This window comes from Monopterus albus, unplaced genomic scaffold, assembly GCF_001952655.1.
Source record: "Monopterus albus unplaced genomic scaffold, M_albus_1.0 scaffold1.1, whole genome shotgun sequence".
Lineage (NCBI taxonomy): Eukaryota > Metazoa > Chordata > Actinopteri > Synbranchiformes > Synbranchidae > Monopterus > Monopterus albus.
In genome coordinates this window covers 5,945,512-5,971,032 of record NW_018127881.1, presented here as the reverse complement: position 1 = coordinate 5,971,032, position 25,521 = coordinate 5,945,512, and the positions used below count along the sequence as shown (strand labels likewise).

Genomic DNA, 25,521 nt, shown 5'->3' with positions numbered 1-25,521 from the left:
CTGGGAACGCCTTGGCATTTCCCCAGAGGAGCTGGAGGAAGTGTCTGGCGAGAGGGAAGTCTGGGCATCTTTGCTTAGACTGCTGCCCCCGCGACCCGGTCCCGGATAAGCAAAATGGATGGATGGATGGACTGTGAAGAGAAATAAACAGTTAAGCTGTCCTCCTTTTTGGCCCTGATACTATGACTCTTATGCCAGTGCACGTACTGAAATAAGAAAGTGGTTTTACTTAAGATATTAAGTGCTCTTTTTTTTTTATGAAAGAGGACTGCACTTGCACTGTGGCCTTTTCTGTGAGTGGATATGTTCTTCTTACTAGACTTGTTAGTAACTCACAAACATTATTTCATCTAAGTGGGAGAGGAAGCTCACTGCGTGTTTTGCCAGCAGATAAACGGTGTCTGAACAGTTTGTGTATGGATATAGACAAACACCACATCAAAGATGCATGATATAGCCGTGTTGTTTGCTGCTTGAAGCTATTTTAAATCTGACCGTGAAACTTGTGGCTTATATGTTGTATGTTCTGACTGATACAAACTGCCCATGCAGTAAAAACAGACACTGGGGGGTGGATCTTGAAGGTTTTGGACAGGGTTTCCAGGCTGGGGCACAGACTCGAAGAGGGGTGGCACATTTGAAACACATGTAAGTTAAACCCCTAGTTCAATGAAATAATCAACCATACATTATTAGAAATCAAATTGTTTATTTTGCTTTCCTTAGCTTAAACTTTGGCTGCACTTCTGGTCAGGGACGTCGCTGCTGCTGCACAGTGGTTCCCTCCCACTGGGCCAAATCATGCCAAGTACTCCACAGCAATACAATTGGAGAAATGAATGCAAATATTATGCTGCATGCATGATATAAAGTAAACTAATTTGACTAATATCAATTTTAAAGCGCAAGAAAAAAAGTCAGTTGTATTTAAGGCAATAATGTGTCATTGTTTTCCATTTTTTACCAGTTAATAGCATCACATTTTGACTCTGGCAGGGGTGGCAGCAGGGATAGGCTCCCCCTGGCTCCGCCACTAAAATCTCACATTTTATTTTAGTTGATTTTAAAGTACCCGTGGCAGGAGTGATGAAAAATTGTTAGTTAATGGAAATGACATTCATATCAGCCAGCTTTGTGTTGTCATTTTGCCTACATCTAAATCATTTACCTAAAAACAGGACCAGAGTATGAACATCCTTAGATGCCTTGTCCATCCTCATGCCGGGAAGATTTTCTTCTCAAAATCTAATCTGATTTATGATATCTATGCATTCACTGCTGTTTCAGCACTTCCTGCAGAGGGTCATTAGAGTCTAACCATCTTTGGTCACAGCTATTCAACCTTGTGTGCATGCACTTTGTGCCATGAATAAGAAAAACAACGCTGTAAGTTTATGTAACAAAAAAAAAAAAACGGGGGGGGGGTTTGATCTGATGTGTTGTACAGCACTGTCTTTATCGCTGCTCCTCCATCCTTTCTTTGCAGTGATCACTGTGGACTTCTGTGAGATACTGCAGCCCACATAGTTTGTTCTTCACAGTTATTGGCCATTAGGACCCATTTGACTTTGTTTTATATTTTTCCTGTAGTATCCATCTGTTTTACAAGATACAGTTCTCTTATTAAACGCTGAATGCTATGAAACTGCTGTTGTGTTGGGCAGAGGGTTGCGCATCTGTCACTGGAGCCCACACAACATTGCTGGCTCACTCTGCTATAGCCAGATGTGAAGAGACACTACACTCTAGATATATTTGAGATAGATAATGCAGATTTTTGGCACTGTATTTAGCTTGCACGGGTTATAGGTGTAATCTTATTTTGAATATATCCTACATACGTTCTGGATGTATTTTCTTTAAGGTCTTGTTTTTCTCACCAGGTAGTTATCTTTTGTATCCGCCCATTTTTATCTGGCAGATAGAATCTCAAACCCTGGTACAATTCGCACCTTATTTATGTACTGTATGCATGTGTGCACGGAACAGTGGGGTTGCCGGTCTGTGTGAAGTATTGTGTGTAGATGGTTGTTCAGAGGGCTGAGGATCGGGCATAATCTAACAAGGTCAAGAATTCATCTGGGACTCTTATTTCTCTCTTTGAGAAGCCTGAATTCAAATCTGCGTCTGACTTCTGTGACCTTGCATTTTACACTTATTTCTCATATACTTTTTACTGGTGTGTGTGGGATTTGTGTTGCTGTTGTACTAGTTAGCACAAAAGCCTCAATTAAGGTTTAATGAAAATTATAAGTATTTTCAATTACTGGACAACAGAGTGGCTCCAGGGTGCATACACTGCAGGGCACAAATTAGACAGTAAATTCTCTGATTTCTAATAAAACATGTTATTAATTGCAGATTATGATTGAGCTGCCCTTGTCAAATGCAAAAATTTCCTTTTAAAGCACAATTTCAGTATAAACCCCTGACTTATGTTTCAATGATTTTGACATAGCTCATTAGGTTCTTTATATTTACTGTTTATGAATGAGAAAATATTTACAGCAGTTACTGGAGTCGTACTGCTGTTCAGATGCCTTTGTTTCTCTTAGAGGTTAATTGACTGAGCGTGTTTATTCAAAGTCAAACAGACTTTGAATGAACACAAGCTAAAAGCTAAAAGTCATGAATATACTTTAAAGCGAGAAGAAGATACCTGAATGTCTCGTATACAGTCATACAGATTTCACACATTTTTCTGGGTTTAAAAAGATGGAATGTACATTTTACAAAGTTGCTCCATAACTACTACATGTCTTACATTAGTCTAAGGTAGATTTTTGAGACATGATTTCACTGTAACTCAAGTTTGTTTGTTTGAATCTCCAAGCCACATGAAGAAATTATGCAAGGTCACTGAAAAATAAAGGTTCCTCCATCCTTAAGTAACTGCCAGTGAAATGCTGTTTACCAAGATACTTAACCCCTGTGTGAGAGTGCTTGTTGTGTTGAATGCATAAGAATAAATCGTGGCATTGTTCCAAAAGAAAATGTGCACTCGATCAATGTTAACCTTTTTAAAAAGATTCATGTACTGCAAATCATGACTGCTCTATTGGTGTTGTTCAACTTTAAATTCAGCTGGACAGATAAATAAAGTGTTATTAGTGTAATAAAACGCTTTCATCCTTTTTTTCAGGATATTTGACAGTTACCATAGAGCCCCTGCCTCCTGTTGTTGTGGGAGAGACTGTTACTCTCAAGTGTAACTTCAAAACTGACGGAAGGCTTCGAGAGATAGTTTGGTACAGGGTGAGTAAACCTGTCTACACTTTCAATGCTATTAAGCCTTCAGCGTTCTCTACAGCATCCACTGCTTTCATTTCTCGCCATTTGGCTTCTGAAGGAGCTCAGTGCCAATAGTCATCATATCACAAGTTTATGGCTGTGTTAGAATAGCCATACACTGTCAACTGCAGTTGTTAGGAAACAAGCTATTATTTAGGCCAGCTGTATGGGAGGCATCACTGGCTGTTGCTTGGGAATTTGATTTCTCAATCCGCTGGTCATTACCATCATTTCTTAATAGTTCACAGCTGGCAACTCAACAGTTATTAAAATCCCAGTTGGTGTACTACACTGCCTAAGTGCTGGCAATAATTAAATCGCTGTCAAATGAGGAAAAAAACATTTTTTTTTACTGCAAGATAGTTGACATGTTCCACAAAAGTCATGTTGTAAAATTTTGTATAAAAGTAAAGATCAGTAAAACAAACATTAAAAAATTACAGTTTACAGAAAAGAAGTTTCACTTCAAGAGTCTCTGATTGGCATTTGAATTGGAAAGCAGCAGCAGCTGCTGCTATCACATCCTTGCCTGACCATTTGTTTCTGCCAAACACTGTCCAATAATTCTTGAGAGCTGTACAGATTTGCTTTGTAAAAGTGGATGGCTCTTCACCAAGTTGTTAGAGAAGTTGCTGAGTGGTGATTGGATTTTAATAATGTGGTACAGGCAAATTGTAGAGCCTGAAATGTTATCAACCAAGCCTATGGGTCTTTCATAAAATGAATTCTTGTTCTCTGTTGTGTTGCTCATGATGGATTTGAGTTGGATTTAGATTTTAATTTAATGACTGGTCGGTTTCCATAACAAACAAGTGAACATCAGAAGGACAAATGCATTGAGGAGACTTTCCTGGTAGAATGTGCAGTTCTGATTTCCTGAAGTATAGATGCTGCTTTAAGGAGCACTCAACTGACTTTAAGTTAAGTCTCCTCATCATGTGAAATACCCCGGGTAAACAGTTATATAATGTGTTTTTTGGCTCTGGAGGAAGCTTTTCCAAAGTCTGACAAATAACCCTCATTGTACTATCAGGCAAAAGGTACTATTGAGTTGCATTAGGGGAACTGTAGAATCCAGCATTTCCTGAGCTTGACTCATACTGGGATGAAATAGCTCGGCCTATGCTGCATCAATTTGAACCATTCTTTAAAAAACATTTTTTTTGTGAGTCTCCTAAATTTATAGAAGTGCAGTACTACATTGCCGAGTGTTCGCTCACAGAGTGAGGGTGGTGAGGGAAGGAATTTTAAAAAGTAATGCCTAAAAGATGCTGTTCGCTGTTATGTTTTATATACCTCACCTCTGTCCACAAGCAAAAGAGCATTATAGGCTCCAAAGAAAGGATTTATCCCTATTCTGTTGTACTGAATTGCATTAGTTTGTACATATGTACCTTCAGTATAAAGTGTCAGCTCAGAGTGTAAATTGGTCTTTGTACAACAACATCTTGGGTCACTGACAAATCAACTGGCTGTGAACGATGGCCTTTTGCCAGTGTGCAATCCTTACTGATTAATTCTGCATCTTATGTGACGGTTACTTAAACAGCATTTGAAAGCAGTGAATGTAAAGTGCAACACCACACTATGGTGTCATTCACCTTGGTTTCACCCTCCACCCTGTGATGGAACGCTGTCATTAATGAACACGCAGCAGTTTATTGCTTAGGCAGGAACTCTGTCTTTAGAGTAGCTTCTGCTTTCTCCCTTTTATTATTGAGAAATAAAACAGTTTCTCTGGACTCATCTTAGCAAATGCTGACCTTTCAAGGTAGGACAAAAAGAGATTTATGGCACTTTGCACGTTCACCTTAGTATCATAGATCACTTTCATTGCTTGCACAATTTCATTTAATCAGGCAGGGAATGGGGAGGGTTATTTTGCTTATATTCTGTCAGATTCGTTGCAGTGTCTATTGATAGCTGTACTTTAAATAACCACTCTGAGAATAGAAATGCCCATATTAAGTGTTCTCAGGAGAGAAAGCAAAGAGGTTGAAATCCGTCCCTTCTCTCTGTTGGCCACTGCTCAGCACAACCATTGATAAATTATAAATCAATTACCCACGCTTGGCTGCCAAAGTTTCTTTAATCTCTTCCTTTTATATGGCAAAATGCTGTTTACTTCACATTTTATTTCCTGTTCAAATGGAACTGGTGTTGGCACTTACCTGGGGAATCCAGTCAGTCAGAGGGCTGACTACACTGCTTGTTTCAGAAGGTGTTCATCTGTGATGCTAGATCCTGGTATATTCAGTTTGAAGATTTTAATGCATAATGTATCCAGACTGCAGTCAGAATTAATGTGGCTTAAGATGTACTTAAGATAAAACTGATTATTTTAGAGAACCTTTAAGTCATTCTCTACCTTTCAAACTGTTCACATTATGTTCTAAGGTAGAGATAAAAGTACTCTAACAGATTTGATACAAGTTCCATCCTCTTGTTATATTAAACATTGTGTTTTCTTTTATGCCCCTAAAGGTATTATTACTCACCGTGCAATTATTATTTCTAGAGAACAGGATGTAAGGATGTGGTGAAATGTATTCAGGTGATAATTGTTTCCTTTGCATGAGCTTTGTTTAATTTGTTTGTTTCTATGCTAGAGTTCACTCATAGTGTTACCCTCCATAGTGAGTTTACCTAATGTTTGGGGTCAGACCACAGAGAGATCAAGCTCCCGGTTTAGATCTCGTTGAGCAAACAGAATTAGAAATATTTAAATACTTATTTTGGGAGTGTATTACTGTGTTAAAGGTCTTGCCAATCCCAGATAAAGAGCAATTAACAGTGTTTTAAAGCTAAGGTCTCTGAGTAATGAAGCTGTCCAGCTGCCGTTTTGATGCATTGTGGCTCAGGTAGATGATTTTCTCATGTATAGTACTATGTAAAAGTCTTAGGCCACCATTAGATTTGTTATTTTAGCAATGTTTTGATGACTATGTACATTTATCTATCAGACTACAATTACAAAATATAGGAAACATGCACACAGTAAAAAAACACAAAAATGCTTAAGATGCGGTATGCAAGCTGTTATAAAGAAATGTGAAAAATCCAGAGAGGTTAAGAACATAAGCAAGAGTTGACCAAGAAAACTGTCAAAAACTAATGAGAAGTTTCTCAGAGTTTCTTCTTTGAGAGGAAATTTAGCAAGGGCCTGGTTCAGAATCTGGCAGCTTCATCTGGATGCCAGGTTGGTCCTTCCACAACCCGGAGAAGCTGGAACGGCCTTTGAAGGTCAGCAGCTAAGAAACCAGTTTTTCAGAAGGGGACAGTGAGAGAAGGCTGAGATATGCACACGCTTGCAAAGATTGTAGTGAAGATCAGAGGAAAAGAGGATTATGGAGTGATGAATTGAAGCTTGAAATTTTCAGGTCCAGTCGTCAACAGTTTGTGTGAAGAAGAGTTGGAGAGAGGTGGAAGAACGAGTGCTTTGCAGCCTTAAGTCAAACATGACTTTAAGACGGTCTTCCCAAAAGAATTCAAGCTTTGCTAGAAGGCATTTAGTTTTAAAAATTGCTTTTTAAAAATTGTGTACTACTGTATATTTCTGGTATTTTCTGTTTATATATTAATAAAGAGACAGAAACAAATATACATTTTCATTACAACTTGGCTAAAGCAGCAAATGTAATGATGGCCTAAGACTTTTGCATCATGAATTGTGTAGTGGAGTAATCAAGGAAAATGTAAATGGTAAAAAAGTATGTGAATCAAATGTTCGTTTAACCACCCACAAAACATTTTCAGACCTTCCTTTTTTTAAGCCTCTTACTCTTTCTCTTTGATAATCATACAGATGGGATGGCTCTCATTTTAGTTTACTCTAGATGACACAAGATTATCAGACAGACAGGGAGTGAATGCAGAAGTGCGAGCAGTCCTCAGTAATGGATGTTGTATAGTTCTGCAGCTAATGCTTCAAGCACAAATAAATGATAGGCTCTCAAGTGGGTATGATATTGCACTACAGATCACATAAATGTTTTTGGAGAGTGGTGAATACTGGCAGGCAATGGATTAAGCACTATGCATATGCAGTACCATCAAGCAAACTGTTGTCTATGCTTTAATAGCATACCAGCTAGTAATGATGCGTCATTTGATAGGGCGGTGCTAATGTGCTGCTTGTTTGGGAGAAGCATCTCAGTATGGTGGTGCTTCTCAAAGGCACGCACACGAGCTCATCTCAAGCTGTGCTCGTTTTAATTTGTCATTCTAATGAATATATACATATGGGACTTCTCCTAGCCAGGTATGCCATGTTGATCGTGTTGGAGCAAGTGTCTGTCAAGTGATGTCTGTTAGCTTGCCTGTTGAGTGCTGCTCTGCTCTGTGCTTAATTTAAATTTCTGCATCAGATTTGCTTTCCTGTTCTGTCATTTCCTCTGACTCTGCCCATTATAAAACTCCTCCATATTCCCTGACACGCATCTTCTAGGACAGTCCAGTCTCACAGCAAAATGTATGAAAGCTACATCGGTCCACAGCATAAAACGTCGTAGTGTCACAATAATGACGGTAAAATTCTGACCTGGCAACATTTGTTGTATTGAAGCCCATTGTCCTTTGTGTCTTCTTGGTGTTTTATGGCAGTTGTCAAACAAGGTTCACAACGCACTGAGATTGGATACTGAAATCCAATCTCAATATTGAACTTGTAGCTGTGGTCTTATTTTGTTTTCTCTAATAAAAAAAAAAACATTAGTTAAAACTGAAAGTTAGAGAAGGATATTCTTCATTTTGGAACTTTGTGTCTTGCTTATTTGGTGGATGTCATACAGATGTTCCATTGTGACTATTGTGAGTCACTTTGTAAATTATACCTGTAGGCCTATGCTTGTGAGCCTCTTATGATCTACTTACTAACTTAAATTATTTACTCAACAAGTCACAATGACTCCATAGGTGCATGTTAAGCATGATTTTTATTGTCAGTTGGCAATCACCAGATTGGTCATAAATGTTTTAGGTTGTAGCTCCAATAGCAATGTGGTTTCATGTATAATTAGCTTGACAAAGGCTACAGCATTAGCTTCCTGCCTGCTTTTGAATATCTCACCAAACATTTCCTGAAAATCACTGTGATCCATGAGACATACGGTAGCTGAAAATATATTTGATAATGTGTTGTAGCAGAAAAAGAAATATTGTCTTGTCATTTCTACAGAATGTGAAGTTGGATTTCCTCTTATTCCTTGTGCATGTGCTGGTATTTGTATTGGAGCAGTAACAAATCAATAGTTTATCATGTCCAGAAAGGACAATAACCAAAGACGGTCATAAATCTTAATCATCAGCTGAATTTTATTGAAAGCTTGTCAAAGTTTAATGAAGCCATCTGCTTCCACAGATTCTGTTCCAAGCATCGCAGGTCACAGTTGGCTTTACTACATCTGCCCCAACATCTTATAGCATTAGGTTACTGGATTCAGATACATAAATGTGAAGCTGCAATCAATATCTGATACTACTTAAACCTATTTTTCTGCTCTACCTACAAGAATTATCCACTCTAATTTTTCTGTAACAATGACGAGTGATAGCCAGACACAGTTACACCTTTGTTATGTGTGTAGTGGCATTATAGTTTCACACAACTGTGCACTCCAGTCAGAGTAATTTACACACAGTTGTTACTAAGTCGGTTATTTTTCAGCATGTTATATTACATAATTTCAGACCACCTGGGGACAGTTTCCATTTCCTCTGTTGTGAGCGACAAGTCGGTTGGGTTGGATTAATTTTGTTTGGTTTTACAGCCCCACACACTGACCTTCCAGGCACCAGTGTGAAGTATTGCATCAACCTCAGGGACAATTTGTTGTTGCTGCTGTTGGTGTAGAGTGAAAGTAGTGATCTATAAAAATGAATTTCATAATGTTTAAAGTATTGTAAGAACAATAAATCTATATTGGTAAACGTGAAATGAGAAAGGCATTTACCCTCATCTGGCCCAGTGAAGCTGTTTGCAGTCTGTGTACAAGGCTGTAGATTAGACTGTCCTTCACAGAAAAACGATGGTAAGGATTGTTTGTTCAAACAGCTTGCAAGAGTCTTGACCTAACCATGATTTTTATGTTCAGTACCTAACTAGGAAATAATGGATAGTTAAAGTAAGTGACGCAAACAGGATGGGATCAGGACTGATGTGTCAGTCTTTCCATTTTAACCACATGTTTTTTAGTTGCCAAAATGAAACCATATTGTAGTGTTAGGGTGGAGCAGCACCTGGCGGGACTCCCCATAATGCCAGAGGGTAGAGATTATTCAATTCAATTTTATTTGTATAGCGCCAAATCACAACAGAAGTCGTCTCAGGACACTTTAAAAGGTAAGGTCTAACCCTTATTATTATTATTATTATTATTATTATAAAAAAAAAACTCCCTTTAACGGAAGAAACCTCCGACAGACCCCAGCTCTCGGTGGGTGGCCTCCTGCCTCAGTCGGTTGGGGTGAGTGGATAGAGGAGGGAGAAAAGAAGAAAAGCAACAGGACACAACAAACAACAACAAACAATCAAACACTGTCCAGGTTGATGTGGCCGGTGACTGCTCATCAGAGACGTAGAGCTCCAGAGCCAGGGCAACGTGTAGAAAGGTACAGAGAGAGAGAGAGAGAGAGGACACACTACAGGAGAGAGGAGACACACAGTGACACATAATGGTGGCATATAGAAGCAATGAGAGGAGAGGGGTCTCCCAGAATGCCCCTCTGGGTGAGTTGTATATAGTTGTGGGTTGGTGGGTTGTTGTGTGTTCAGGGAATGTGTTCTGTTGCTGTGTGGTTGCACCTGTGCGTGGAAATTAAATGAGAAAAGACAAGCTCTGCTCTCCAACCCTTGTTAACCCGGCTGAAGTTCCAATACGTTATTTATAAAGAAGCATTTCTAACACTCATTGGGTCATTTCTGAATGTTTTGACAAAGAACCTGTGTTTTTGTTTCAGTAAGGAGGTTTGTTACTATGATTTCATGAAGTGGCTGAATGTGCCAACTGGGGGGGTGTGATATTAACAGAAAATATTTTCTGGGATTTTGTCAATAATAAGCAGGCGATATTTTGCATCCATCAAAAATGTGTTTAAGTCTTATATTGTACTAGGCCGCTGTTAAATGGATATTTGTTGCTTACTAACGATATTAGTGGAAACAACATGTATAAGGAAAACAGGTCTAATTTATTTACTTAAAACATTTGAGTAAAACAGTACAAAAACATTGAAATCCCTTTTGCAGAATGATTATGCTAAAGTTTGTCGAGTGTGTTTTTGTGCTGGTGCCTTGGCTGGTTTCATCCCACCGTGGACAGGTGTCGTCCAAAGCCTTCCATATTCTGTGCAGTGGTTAGTTTACAGATGGTGACACAAGCTGTTGAATTGTCTTTAACAGCAACTGATTTCTGGCATAGTTTGCACGTAGCCGTTCTTGAGCAGCATGCGAGTGAGCATGATCCACGTCTGGAAATTTAATTAACAATGTAAATTGCAAAGCGGGTGGAGTCTGTATTTTGTCTCCCGGTGCCGTTTGGTCCCTTGTTTTTAACTTTGCTAATGCATTTTCAGGCAGCTCTGCTAGCTTAGCTTGTGGTGCGTTTTAACTTTGCTAATGCATTTTCAGGCTTGTGGTGCATGACCATGTTCATGCTGCGTGCACTCTCACTGTGCACGTGCAGTAGTTTATCCTACTAGGTTCACTTTGCAATGCCAGCTCGCACACCCCTAATGCCTGTGAGTATAGTTGTCCCTTCTAAAAGTTCTAACCCAGTTTTAAAAAGTGGTGCTGTTTGCTGTGTTTAACATCTTTTTTATCTGGATATATGAATGTGATTGAATTTTCTATTTCAAAGTTATGTACCAACTTAGACCCAATGCTCACACCTCATGAACCGACTGCACTCCTTAGTGACTTTGAGGGAGTTGTCTAATCCAAATGCTGCAAACACAGTTCTCCACCCTCTCGACATATTGCTATTATCTTAACAGCCCAGGAGTGCTCTACACGTGTGTTTAAGTGTTAGCCAGCTGTGTCTGGACACAGGCCAGATGCCTTAGTTGCTATGAGGGGAAAATGATGTTTATATTTGGAATAAATGAAAACAATGACCTGACCACCACTGTACAGTCTAACTTAGACCAAGAAACTTATTCAGCAATAATAGTGAGACACGTGGCGCCCACACAAACTCTGTGCCCCTCATCTTATTCTAATACCCCCTACTCTTACAATGCCTCTGGTAGTGTTTGTCAGATTTATTTGTGGCCCACGCTTTGACAAATCCCGTTTAAGCTGTTGACAGTGTCACAGCATAGTATAACAGTTATGCAAATAACTTATCTGTTGTCACAGTCTGCCAAGAAATATAGGAGTGCATTACCTGAGGGTAGTGTGTCACAGGATTTATTGTCTCCTTCTTTTGGCCATATGTTGCCTCCAAGTGCAATAGAAAACGTGTTTTACCGGATACTCAACCAAAAAAGCTAGTAATCCTGTTTCTTGACTGGAGAGACACAGGAAGCATCTTTTTTTTTTTTTTAAATCTGAGTTTAAAATCTTCAAGACAGTGTTGCCTGGGCAACTGTTATCTGAGTACAGAGGAGAACTTGCTGAGTGTGTACTCACAGCACACTCCTGTGGGGTTTTTGGATGTCTGACTTCCTGCTGTTTAATCCCAAAGTGTCGTCGTGAGGTGCCAAATAATTCTTGCTTCAGTTATGTTCTATTGAAGTGTATAGTCACATACTGTTTGGATAATATGTAGAGGCTAATGTAAACATCATGATGATGTACTGTATGTACAGCTCCTATATGACTGTCTGTGCTTTAGATAATTGGTAGTGCTGACAATAAGAACAATACTCTTCAACAACAAAAAAACTTTTATCATCAGTGTAATGGAGGTGAGACTGTGAGCTAGATGATGTGAGAGATTGTCTGTAGAATACTGGATATTTATGGTCATGTGCCCAACAGTTTAGACTGAATATGCCAAATAGTTTATCAGACAGACTTTAAGGCATTAGTCCAATTTTCTGTAACATTTATAAAGTTTTACTCTGATTTCTTCACCTTCGTCTTCAGGAATGCATCAGTCCTTGCCTGTAGCGCGCCACCAGGGACAGATCACTGTCAGCATCACCGGTCATGGTGTTACTTTAAGGTTTATTCCAAAAGGCTGATCCAGATCTGGCCCCTAGGCCATGTTCACACTGCTTCCATCACCCTCCGAATCCTCCTACAGGATAATTTGGCAGCTGTGAGAATAAACCTGACTTAATAATGGTACATTTTGCCCATTTTCAAGAAACAGCATGAAGCCAGTCTTCAGGTCGATGTGTCTGGACATGGTGAGAGACAGTAATACCCTCTGTTTTTACATCTGTCTGCTTCAGCTGTGAACATAACAGATTTCCCAGATACAGAACATTTAGTGTGACAAATATTTAGTTTTCCTTTTGTCTGTTATTAGGGCTTGTGCTCACTGACTTATCTAGTTAGTGTGCCCTACTTGGCAGTAGAGTCTGTTGCTGTCTGCCTTGTTTGACTTGAGCATCATTAAAACGACTGAGCTCTGCATTCGTCTTGCCCCTGCACTTGGGTTCAACCCGTGATGATTAGAAGGAATATCTTTGAAAACAGTCGTCCCTAAACACTTTAAAATGTGCTGTAAACTGGGTGAAAGTCATTCGAGGCATAAATGTTCAGGAAAATATATAACCTGGACAGCACAACCACAAAACAACACAGTAGAAGTAGTTTTCCCTTCACATTTAACAAAATATTACATTGTGTTTCTTTTAGTGAATAGGCCCACTGGAGCCCATGGAGACTAATGATAATAAATTGTGCAAGCCACTGCTCAAGTAATTACTTGACACCCTACTTAGATACGGTTTAGCATTTGTATTATAGAATTCCATTTTCCAGAATGCACTTTGGGGCTATTAGGTTCCTGATGTGGTCAATGTCTTCTCCATTTTTGTGTCCTCGACCAAATCTAATTTCACTGAGATGAGCGCTCACAAGTGAGCACTTTTACATTAATAGTAGAGTTTGGAGTATCACTGTACAGTCAATGTATCATCTGCTTTCTAAATGTGAGACACATTAAGTCTGTGTCTATGACGTGTCTCCACATGGGACAGCCCAGCTGACCTATCGCAAAGAAAGCTAGGGGACACGTTTATTACACATGGCTTCAAAGATGCGTCCTTCTTCTATAGGTGAAAACAAAGGCGCAGACCTCTGTCATCTTCATTAGCCTGCCGCTCTATGCCAAACATGGTGCCCCAAAGGGAATTGGAGATAAGCTGATATGGATCACTGCACCTCAACCTTCCCCTCTGAGGATCTCTCTAGTTCAAATAAGCAGCCTGTTATACACGGAATGATAATTACACACGTTATGTCAGCAAACTACTAGATGAGTCTCTTTTTATCCACAAATGGTAAGAGCAGCAAAGGCACTGATCAATGTTGTGCTGGTTTGAGAGTTTGTGCTGCTAATGACAGTGAGTGCGATGGCAATGGGTAATTTTGTTTCCATGCTGCTAAGAGTGAATAATGCTTCCTCATTGTCAGCATCTCACAGATATCCCCAGGTATCTATCAAACGCATACTCTGTGTCTAATTAATTAGGTAATTCCACAAGTGATTATATGGAAAAACTCTCCACAAGATCATTTGCTTTTTCCCTACTGACTCATTTTCTCGCCATGACAATAGGATTGAATACTGTACGTTATAATAGATACATCACACTTTTTCATCTTTATGGCGAATGTAAGCATCCAGATATATCACATACGCTTCACCCAAGTGTTGCGTTACACTTAGTTTTCAATCTTTTTGTTTATATTTTTAACCAGAAATTGGTTAGAACACAGTATTAAATGTGTGTATATGGGAACCGATACTGTAAAATAATTAATCTAAATCTCAAAATATTTTTCATTACATTTCACTAACAGTGGCCATCTGGGAGAAGATCCCGAAACGTCGAAGTCATTGCTTGTGCCTCACTCTACTTTAAGACTTGATGTAGCTTGAATTTTCAACATGTCTTTAAAATGTATAATCTCCCTTCCAGAACGCTACCAGGTTTCTGCAGTCCATTCTTACTATCACAGAAGGACCAAAGAATGCAGTGATTACTTTGCGATTAGGAGTGGATCAGAGACTCCCTGTGACATTTGCATTAGAGGAGGAAGTCATTTTCATGCCAGAGGAGTCTTAGCAGTGACCCCTTTTCAGCCTCAACGCCACACACACTGAGGTCCTCCAGTGTGGGCTTGTGAGAACAGTTACTTACTTAGTTCTTTATATTTCTCCATTGTACTTGTTTACCTCGTTTGTTTGGATAAACTGTGATGAGATGTACTTCTAAAGGGAAAGAAAAGCATCTACATTCAGACAAATGACAATGTGATCCGCTGAATGCTTCGTAAATCTAGTAATATATTTATTTAGAACAATGAATTGATCCTACATACAGTAGCCAAAGCTTGTGTGTGTGTGTTCAGCAGCCACAAGAATTGTGCCATATAAGTCTTTTTGACTGACATCTGCTAAGAAATACAGATACCAACTGTTTTTGAAAATGATTCAGCCTTGTCAAAAATTCTATATATTTTTGTGCCCATTTTTAAGATTTACATCTTCAGTAAGAGCAACTGGGCTTCGGGCCGAGAGCCAGAGAAAGGCTAAACACATATTTGGTTTTGACATCAAAGCTTGGCTTTATTCAGGATCTTGGACACACTGGTGTTTTGCACACAGAGTGTTGCTTGCAGTATAATGCCGGAAGCTGTCTTCAAATTAGCTGACAGTTTTAAATATGTAGTGTTTGGCGAGCACTGGAGGCAAAGCAAGAACGCAGCAGGCACTGTGTTACCTAGTTTCCTATCAGTAATAGCACAGTATGTAGAATGCTAAATACTGTAAAATCATAATTTGAACACTTTGTTTTTTCTCTTATTTCTTATAATTGCTGCAATTTGATAGGTCAAGTTGTGACATTAGTTTGAGTGCAGTTTTTGTGCAGCTATTGTCAAATCAACTTGTTTTTCATTAAAAATCTGCAATGACATGTCACTGGTGACGCTGCAGAAAGAAACCACCCTCATGAAAGTTGATATATGTAGCAGATGTTATTAGGACATAGATCTATAGCTATTTCATATTTTAGTGTTTCCTGGCCAACTACTGCAGTTGGCTTATTTTATGTCTCTAGTGATCTGTCTTGTGTCTTTGAAAATAATGTAATAGCATCTGACAGCCAATATAAATTTCACCCATGTACAACTAGACACATGTGCTGGCCTGTTCCTTTAGTACAGTATTAATAGTCAATTATGCAACATCTGTGTGGGAGTAGAAACCATTATAGATTATATAGGAATAGCTCATTACAGACATATTTGTGCATAGCAGCAGTTTCTTATCTATGCAAGTTCCACAGAACAACACAACAGTAACAACAAATAAATCTAAGAGCATCAAATTATTCACTGAATGATACTATCTTAATTACTCTATTCTTTGCCAACAAGGGGAAGTTGTTGGAAAATACTCATTGCTACCAACAAATTTAGATATAATCACTGACTGTCTACCCAGTTGTCATCTGTCCATCCATCTTCCCATGCCTTTACTGTTCAGGATCATTAGGTGGCTGCCCCACAATGCATGAAGTGAAAGGTACAGAAACACCCTGGATATGTCAGCACTTTATCCCTGGGCTAATCAGGGCACCAGTTATCAGCACTCGGTAGAGACCAGGAGTTAATAAGTACTGATTAAGGTTCATACTTCAAGGGCACATGCTCTACATCTTTAGTTGGATACAGGCAGAGTCAGCGATTGAATTTGAAATTATGAACACTGATCTTATTTACAGAGCCCAGTACCCACTCACACAGCAGCAAGGCAGAGAAAAAAAGAGAAAAAAAAAAAAAAAAAAAAAAAAACGTGACATCTTATTGTACCATCTCTGCCAAAACAATTTATTTTTGTTTTATTTCTGCAACAGAGCATCATAACTATGACGTGAACTGCAGTAGGCCTTTTAATTTGTGTTCTATGAAATAATCCTCAAAAATGAGATGCTACATCTCAAGGGACCGTCCTGTCAGTACATTCAATCAGGTCAATCTCTAGATCATTAGTTTGTTTGTTTATTCAGATCACCTCAGACAAGGCTGAAAGGCTGCCTTGGTCCAAACTGACGTTCTCCAAAGTCACCAATGTGATTGTCCTTGGCAATCCATAAAAACAGTTTACATCATGTACCACTCTGCAACCTTGTTATACAACAGTACTGTTCCTTCCTTGGATGACCGTTTAGCAGCATTAGGCAGTCTATTTACAAAATGGAATTGAAATCGTAGATATCCAAATTGCTGTGTTCCCAGTGAATTCATAAACACATCCTGTCCAGCTTTAGCTTGATTTGCTACTCTGAAGCAGCAAACCAAAGGTCAGTGAACTTATGGATATAAATAATATTTATAATAATTATTTATATTCAGACAACGGCCTTTTCCTACTATAACTTTCTAAACTCCAACTGCTGCAAATGCCTAAACATAACCAGAAAAGCACGTAATCGCGCATTACTTGCAACAAGTGGACGTTGCAAAGCGAGACTGGATATTTTGGCAGGAAAGAATTGGCATGCATCATCAGTGAATATTTTATTTTCAGACTCAGAATTTTGTAGTTTTACCCCATTAAAATAATCGCCAGTGTTTTTCATTATGTTCATAAAAAAATTTAACCCAGCTGACACATTTCTTACACAAAAATACTGTGTTTGTTCTTGTAATTGAAGGAAGTTTCTAAAGAAGGTTGATCAGGTTTGTAAATATAACCTGCTGAATGAAGGAAAAACACAACCACCCTGCTAATGGTGATTAAAATTAGCTTGTGATAATTGTCTGTTCTGTGGGGTCCCAAATTTCTCACTTGATCACAAATTGTGGTGGTATGTGAACAACAAGTGGCAAACTGTGAATACACCACTGCCAGCAGTCACAGATAATAAAAATGTTAATTAACAGCTGGATTCATATTATTACAAGAAACAACCGCAATCTGCCAATATCCAGTAGCTGCTCGTTCTTTCAGTGCTGATGTTAAGGTGACAGTAAAGGCAGCTTTGATTTTCCTTTTTAAATGTAGGCATAAACACACTGACGTTACAACTGTGAGCTTTGTTTACTTCTTCATTTGAGACGTGCGATAAAGCTGTGGTGGCTGCTTCTACTCATCCAGCGACAAACTGGATGGGTGGTCAGGCTATCACAAGGATCAGTTTGTATTCACAAACATTCTGAGACAGACTGAGCACTTTTAATTTCTAAAAACCCTTAGCAACGAGTCCTAGCTTAAAGGTGATTTAGGAAACTGCTCGGGGCCTGTATTTATCAAGGGTCTCGATGTAGGAAATCACTCTTCACCAGTAACAGTTTGTGTAATTACTCTACTGATGGGAGGTTATGACATACACGTCACCACTGCTGCACTGTTTCATTATTCAGTTGCCAAATATCTTAATGTTGTGATCACTTTCATTCCTGGCATATGCATCATTGCTTTGGTTGCAAGATGTGATGATTTCATCCACAAACATCACTGTACAATCTAATCTGTAGCGTTTGATTAACTCACTGTTGTTCAGCATTTGTAGAGTATTTCTTCTCTTTGTCTTTCCATCGTTTTACGCTCTGTTTAAGAAACTCTTAAGCCTCTTAAAAATCCCCTTTATTCATAAGTTTTCACTTTAGGAACTCTTTTAGGGCCTAAGATGCTTTGTGAATAACTTTTATCTTTACAAAGATCTAATCTTTAACGGAAAATTCTTAGAACGCATTACAATTCTAAGACTTTTCTTAGAATTTTGTCACTAGGAGCAACTCTTTGGGCTTTGGATGCTGTTAATATGTATAGCTTAGTACATATGTTCTTAATAATGTATGCATATTCCTCTGCGATGCAAGCCTGATATTAAAGCTTTTGATCAATGCATAAATAAAGTATGGTGGTGAAGGCATAAAAACATTCGGTTTTTGTATTAAATTCACCATTGGTGAATTTATTAAAGAAAGTTGGTTGTTTTAGTGACTTTTGTTAGGTTTAGTGTTAATGCAAAGTCCAAAGTAAATGTTCTAACCTCTGTGGGTCCTTCCTTTGCCCCACATCCTTCAGGATATTTTTCATGGCCAACTCAGGGGGATGTCCTTTACCCTGAGGAAAAACTTTGGCTGTATAATTTCAAAAGAGTTGTTGTTCACTTTGTAGAAGATGATACTCTTCATAAAGCTTTTCATCCTCTCTGTTTATGCAGATGGACACAGCTGAGAATCTGCAGATATGAAATACACAAGACCTCAGCAGTTTTCTGTATCTCATGTAGTACTACAGTAGCTAAAACAGTTTTCTGTTTTTTACATTTACCATATGGTGCAAATTGTAACTGGAATGCCAGGAGCATGGTGTACAGAACAAGAAAGCCAAACTTCAAAGATGTCTTTCACAGTAAAAATAAATAAATAATAACAGATGTGTGCTGCCGCTGCCGTCACTGCCACAAACGTCATTGTGCCCGTTTTCTCATTTGGAAGCCTACTATAAATGTAGAGAGATGCTATAAATGGATCCTGCTTCTTCAGTGTAACAGTTTGCCGGAAGAAACTTTCCAGCACGGGCATTTGTGCCCTGCTGATTCACAGAGCCAAGTGAACAGCTGTAAGAGCTGTTTTAAGCCTTTTAACAACTCCAAAGGGACTCGAACATGGGCCTGAGCAATGTGATTCTTTGTTCTGGGTAAAGAAAATAGCCTAGAAGAGGCAAAGAACTTACTGACTGGCAGTAAATGTAACCAAGGACATGATGTTGCTAACGTTTAACATTGATAAACATGCATATCAATTGGTTTGTACTGTCCTGACAATGTTCAAGGACTTGAGGAAACACACATTATTAATGACATGAAACATCCTTTCCTCCATTCCTTCATCTAAAGCATCCAATCACTGCTGATTTCCAACAAAGGGACGTGTTGGTTCACAAAATGGTCTCATGTATCCTTGCTCAGCAGCCTCCTCGCTCCTCAGAGCAAGAATACAATCTTTGGGATGCCCTCAGTCCCTGCTAGTTTGGAACGATTTCAGAGTTGAACAGCGAGGAACAATCAGATAAGGGAACTGGGATTTACCCATACTCACCAACCTTTTTGGGCCACGAAGTTCCATTGGTGGCCCTCCTTTTTGCCATCTTGCTCACTCTTCTACTTATTGGAAAAAAGTAATGTTGGTGCAACAGGAAACAACATTTCTCTCACCTGCTGCTCATGTCAGTACATTTCAGACTTCGATACAGTCTGTGTATGACAATAAAACCATGTAGTTTGATGAAATGTTGCTTTTAAAAAGGTTTGTGAAACTAGAGAAGCCACATTTCTCTGCCCTTACCTTGTCAAATACTGTATGCTGTCAAATATCTACCATGTAATTATATTTGTACTCAAAATTACAGTAAGTAGTTGATGAATATAAACTGGGTTGTTCATTTTCAGTGTTTAATGTAGATGCACAGCCACGCCCAAAACGAAAGATACTTTGCATAACAATGCATAAATGATGGGTCTGAATGACCTGCGCACTAATCAGAGCACAATATGGACTAGGTTTGCTCATAACCAGGTCGGTTCTGCAGCCAAGGAAAAACAATTAGAGAAGAGTCTCTCTTCCCCAGCGGGTTTAATGCAAGTGGAGAGAGAGAGAGGTTTTGTAATAGATTTTTGTCTGTGTAAAATGAGATGCTGACCTCTAGGTCCAAGACACTCAAAGACATCAGAAGAGTGGGACAGCACACTCCCACTGGAGCTAAAGGATATTCATCCAGGACATCATCCTTGTGCTTCTGTGAGTCATACTACCAGTCATGACAGCTTCTCTTTGTGGTAGTTGTTCAAAGTCCAGATTGCATCTGTGCAGTCAAGTTGGTTTTTTAAATGCCAGGAGATCCCAACTATTGACACCGGCTTTATCAGCCTCTGTGTAACCGCTGAGTTAGTGTTGTTAATTATATGTTGGTGGATTAATGGAAAAGCAGTTTTTGAAGATCCTGTGTCTTGATTAGAAAAGCAAAAATATGTTTCATTTGTCTTTTTTTTTCTTTTTGTGGTTTGGTTAATTAAATAAGCTTTTTAGGCATTGTGTTGGGTGCCATAGTGGAGCAGCGGATAGCGCTGTTGCTTCACAGCAAGGAGATTTTGGGTTCGAGCCCCGGCCGACCCGGGAGCGTGCGGAGTCCGCATGTTCCCCCTGTGCTTGCATGGGTTCACTTTGACATGTGGACTGCAGGCACCGAGATTCAAGATGACTGCTCTACCCACTGAACTATAGTCGCCCCAGTTCTTCATATTGTTAGAGTCACAAAACTCTCTTACTTCATATGTGCCACTGTTTCCTTCACTTGCATGTTATCCTTGTGTCATAGTCCCACCCAAGATGCAAGGAAAGTATGCAAGCAGAGAGGAGTTGAGGAAACACATTTTTGACATGAGGCATCGTTTCCTCCGATCGTTCATCTGAAACATCCAGTCATGGACTGATTTATGATAAACAGCCGTGTCGGTCCTCGAGACTTCTGTGAAGGATGGATCCTCACTCAAGGCTCCTCCTGCAGCATCCTTGCTCCTCAGAGCAGAAACAAAGGACAATCATATAAGAGATTCGAGATGCGGCATAGGTACAGTAATATCTTTTGCCTCTTGCAATCTCTGTTTCTTCCTCCAACACCATATAATGAAAAGCATCTTAGTCTGAATTGTTTTATGTTAGACCTGTGAGAGGAGACTGCTGGAACGAGAAAGACTGTACTTTCACATTGTCTTCAGCCGTTTGCCTGCCTGTGATATTGTTCATTTTATTTTCCTCTTCTTTAACTCTGATCTCTTCATTCCCTTCAGGCAGTCTTTGACTTGGTGTAGCCTAATGAAACATTATAGCGTCCCCAACTGCGTTGGAACTCATTTTGTGCTTCTCCTTCAAAACAAAATCTAGCTTTTCATGCATGTATTCAAGTTTGGTGTTGCACGCGAGAAATTGAAATAAGTGACATTTTTAGTTAAGTACCAAAGCGTGTGTGAAATAGATAAAATGTTGCATACCACACATGTTGTCTTAGTGATAAGAGGCTATTTAACTCAACTCTATCAAACCATGGAAAAGAAAATACAACTGAAACAAAGTGCTTGTCAACACAGAGGAAAACAAAACCAAAGAAAGAGACAAAACAGAAAGGAAGAAAGGTAAGAATAGAAACTAATTGTAATAATGAAGGAACATGGTCATATGAAGGATACAGAGACAACACAGTCCTGTGTAGATTCGTGTGAGGGGAAAGTGAAGTGAAAACTCATCCGGCAGATGGAACAGTTCCACAGTTTTGGAGCAGCTATAGAGAAAGCCCTTTTCCCTGAACACTCGGTGCTGGGTCTCTCCACAGCCTGAAACCTCTGATCAGTGGATCTCATGTCTCTGACAGTGTGACATGTTCACAAGGGTTCTGCATTCTAAGAAAGGCTGAGTCCATTTAACACTTTGCAAGCAAACAGCAGGGTGTTGACATCAGTTCCATAACTAATAGGGTGACAGTGCGGGGGGGATACAAGTGATTTTTGGAACTTCTTCTTCTTGCAGTAGCATTTTGAACTAATTGGAGATGTGATCAAGAACATTCAGTGATACCAAAGTATAAATATTTGCAGTAATCAGGGTGGCACGTTATAGCACCGTGGGTGACCTCTGTGTAGATTACACCATTATCACTTTATATTTGATGGAATACAGATGACTGTTGACAATTTGACCGACATTCTAAGGCAGTATGTAAATATTTAAATGCTACTTTGCTCAGAGAAAAAATGATTTTCTCGTTATCATCCTACACATGTTTGCATTCCCACTGCCATTAATTAAGTGCAGCTCATTTGCTGAAACTGCCCACACACACACACACACACACACACACACACACACACACACACACACACACACACACACACATACAATGTTTGTTCTGAGATTTTCTCAAAACCCAAAGGTCATTGAAATGCTCTCTTTTATAACTATTTGACTATACAGTAAGTGGTATTAGAGTCCAGGTAAACAAAGGCGGTGTGCTAAGGACACAGTCATGCCACATGTGTCCAGTGTGTGTAGTTGGTGGTCCTGGCAGTGACATAAAAACCTCTAAGTGCAGAAATTACAGATCACATTATACTTAATGTCCATCATGCTTAACCCTGCCTGCCATATAATTTAACTGGGTCAAATCTGATTTATTAAGCAGATATGACTTTGCAGAAAATCTACAGATGTTGCACCATTAATGTTGTGTTTGAATGCTTTGTTTACAGTCGTAATGCAAACGTAGAAGCACGTACACTGACCGTACCACTTTAATAGTCACACCTGTACAGTTGTATGCACTTCAATGCAACACTTCCACCTTAACATCTGTGTTTATGAAGCTCAAAATGTTTCAGGTTTTGCTGAAATTTCATAAATGTATAAATTCAATTAATAGTTTATTAATGAGAACATAGCTAAAGGTGGTGGTGTAGTGGACTACATCATATTCAGATATGTCTATTTGTCCTCCTCAGCTACATACATGAGAGGGTCAGAATATTAGGAACACCTCTGTGTAAAGGAATGCAAACACCAATCGTCCACCTACTTTGCATCCTGTAACAGTTTGATCTTTAATCAAAGCAAATCTTATGCCAAGTCCAGCTATAATGGTATTAAATATTGTTCTGTTTCTATCCCATCTGTTATGTCAGTGGCAGCACAATTCCTTCAGTTTCATCTATATTATTTAAGATTTGACAACTCGTGTAATTTCGGACATTTTGTTAGTCTCTCCCGAGTAATTACCTGTTTACACACAGTTTCTGTACTATCCGTATCTATTGTACTAGAGACAAACTCTGTAAAGATTGATGTCCACTTCAGTACATATTTACATAATTCACTTGGCTTAATCTGCATAAAAAGAACCAAATGGGATATAATGGTTAGTACTGGATGTTTTGGAGGCTGCTGCACATCCCTAACAACTTTTTAATATGACACTTACTTACACTACTACAGTACTTACTGTAACTGCAAACTAAAATATTAAAAAGCCATAGCTGTTTTTCAGGCTGTACTGTTTATGAGGTAGTGATGTGAATGTGATGTGAATGTGACGTGTCGGCGTTGTGGAGTCTGTACAGTTGTACATTAGTAGTACAGTATATGTGCAGCATTGTAATCTTTTATCAGCTAAGGCACACTCCTCTAACTTTGAACCTGGCTGGATGATCCCAACCACTCCCACACACGCACTTTGTGCTCCAGCACCCTCTGATTTACAAACTGAACACTTTGTTTAATCCCCATTTATCCTGATGTGATCCAACCATTTAGACTCAAAAGCCAGCAGAGATATCTGTGTAATTTAGGTTTTCACGGTCTCTGTCTCCCCTGCTGATGCTGCACTTGTGCCATGGACCCTAATCGATCAGGCACAGAGGCAAACTGTTATGTCAGTGGTCCCATTAAACAAACTGAGATATTGACAAAGCCACTCACATATTCTTCCTCTTGAGCCTTATGTTGCTATGGATTGCAGCTTTTTTGATAAAGCAGTGGCTGCTTTAGATTAATAGAATCCTATTTTCCTGCCTTTTAACACCTCTCAGCAAAGGTTCCTGTGGTTAAATTACCAGATTAAATAAATTAGGTATAATTACAAATTAAAAGAGGAAAACTACTACTATATAAAAATAACTGAATAATATTGTAACCTGCATCAACCAGCACACTGCAGTGAAGGTGATTTATTGACTTTTTGTATTTTATTTGTTTGTAGAGGTAGAAAATTAGAGTAACCAGAGTATATTTTACAGCAATCCAGTCCTGTTTGTGCTGCTATGATGAATATATCTGAAAGGAAAGGCTTTGTTAGTTGAAGGTGTGAAAACCGTGCAATGCATAAGGACAATGCTTCCTGCTGTTAGTAATAAGCAAGTTTCATACCCCATAGAGGGAAACTACTTTGAGATGCCCTAGTTAAGATGAAAGCTGGTTTCAAGGCTTTTATTTTGAATTCAAAAAACAGTGGGAAGTTGTTGTAGCACCAGTTCAGTTGCAAAAAGAAGCAAAGCCTTTTCAGGTTATTGACAGCCTGAGTTTCTCCTATTAAATACACCTATTTAGATTTTCACTTTTAGGTTACTGCCCTTGTCAAAAATATGTCAAAACTAAAATCTGTTAAATCACAGACTGGAGCAGTGAAACCAGTTGTGCATTTCACGCAGCACCACACATTCATTGTAACAGATCTCTTGAGTCTCCTTGGCATTAAAGAAGGGTAGACGTTTTTTGTATTTGTTTTTTTCTCTTTGCAAATTCACTGCACCAAGCAACTGTAGAATACAGTTCTGTTAAATGCCACTGCATCCTCTGAGCTTTGCTTTCTTCTAAATGACTAAGAAACAATGCCAACTGATGCATTTTATAATGTTAATGAACTTGTCAGAGTCTGGATGATGCACACGGAACAAATAGCCCACTTTGTTTGTGGGGGGGCCAACACTCTGTGTTCTTTGCTGAAAACTTAAATAATTCTACTTAGGTGATATCAGCTGCAGTAAAGTGCATATTAAAAATGATATTTATTTATTTATGTAGTTGCATCAAAGACTTGACCCTGGTAAGTGACCTCTTCATGCAACTGTGTTCTTTTGTTTAGGGCACTGGGCCATTGTCACAGTTTCATATTTAATAGCGGCCAATAAAATACTTTCATGTCCTGTTTTCTTTTAAACTTGAGAGAGATTGACTTTGAAGTGTTTGTTAAAAGTCCAAGAGCTTCTTTTTATCCATACTCGCCAACCTTTTTGGGAAAGCTTTGGTACGGGGCGGCATTTGGAGGCATGCATCTCAGCTGGGATGTTTCATGGTCTGGGTAAACCCTTTTCCTCACTGGGCTAAGGACAGAGGCATTCTGAGCCAGGCAGCATCATGCAAAATTAAATCCTTCATTTCCCCTTTTCAAAAAAAAAAAAAAAAGCAGATTATTAGCAATTTGTTGTACAATGGCCCTAATTTGTTAACAAAAAAGCTTACTGACGCTCACCCTTGTTGACCAAGTCACAGCAGAG

At 39.0% G+C, this 25,521-nt stretch overlaps 1 protein-coding gene across 2 annotated transcripts in view; it reads left to right on the top strand.

The window, feature by feature from the left end:
* Window positions 1–25,521, top strand: part of igsf21a (immunoglobin superfamily, member 21a) — a 170,968-nt gene that overhangs the window by 49,940 nt on the left and 95,507 nt on the right. For both annotated transcript variants that reach the window (XM_020601237.1, XM_020601154.1), the window contains exon 2: window positions 3,143–3,255. In XM_020601237.1, the coding sequence (XP_020456893.1) occupies window positions 3,143–3,255 (113 nt within the window). The remainder of the gene's footprint in view (window positions 1–3,142; window positions 3,256–25,521) is intronic.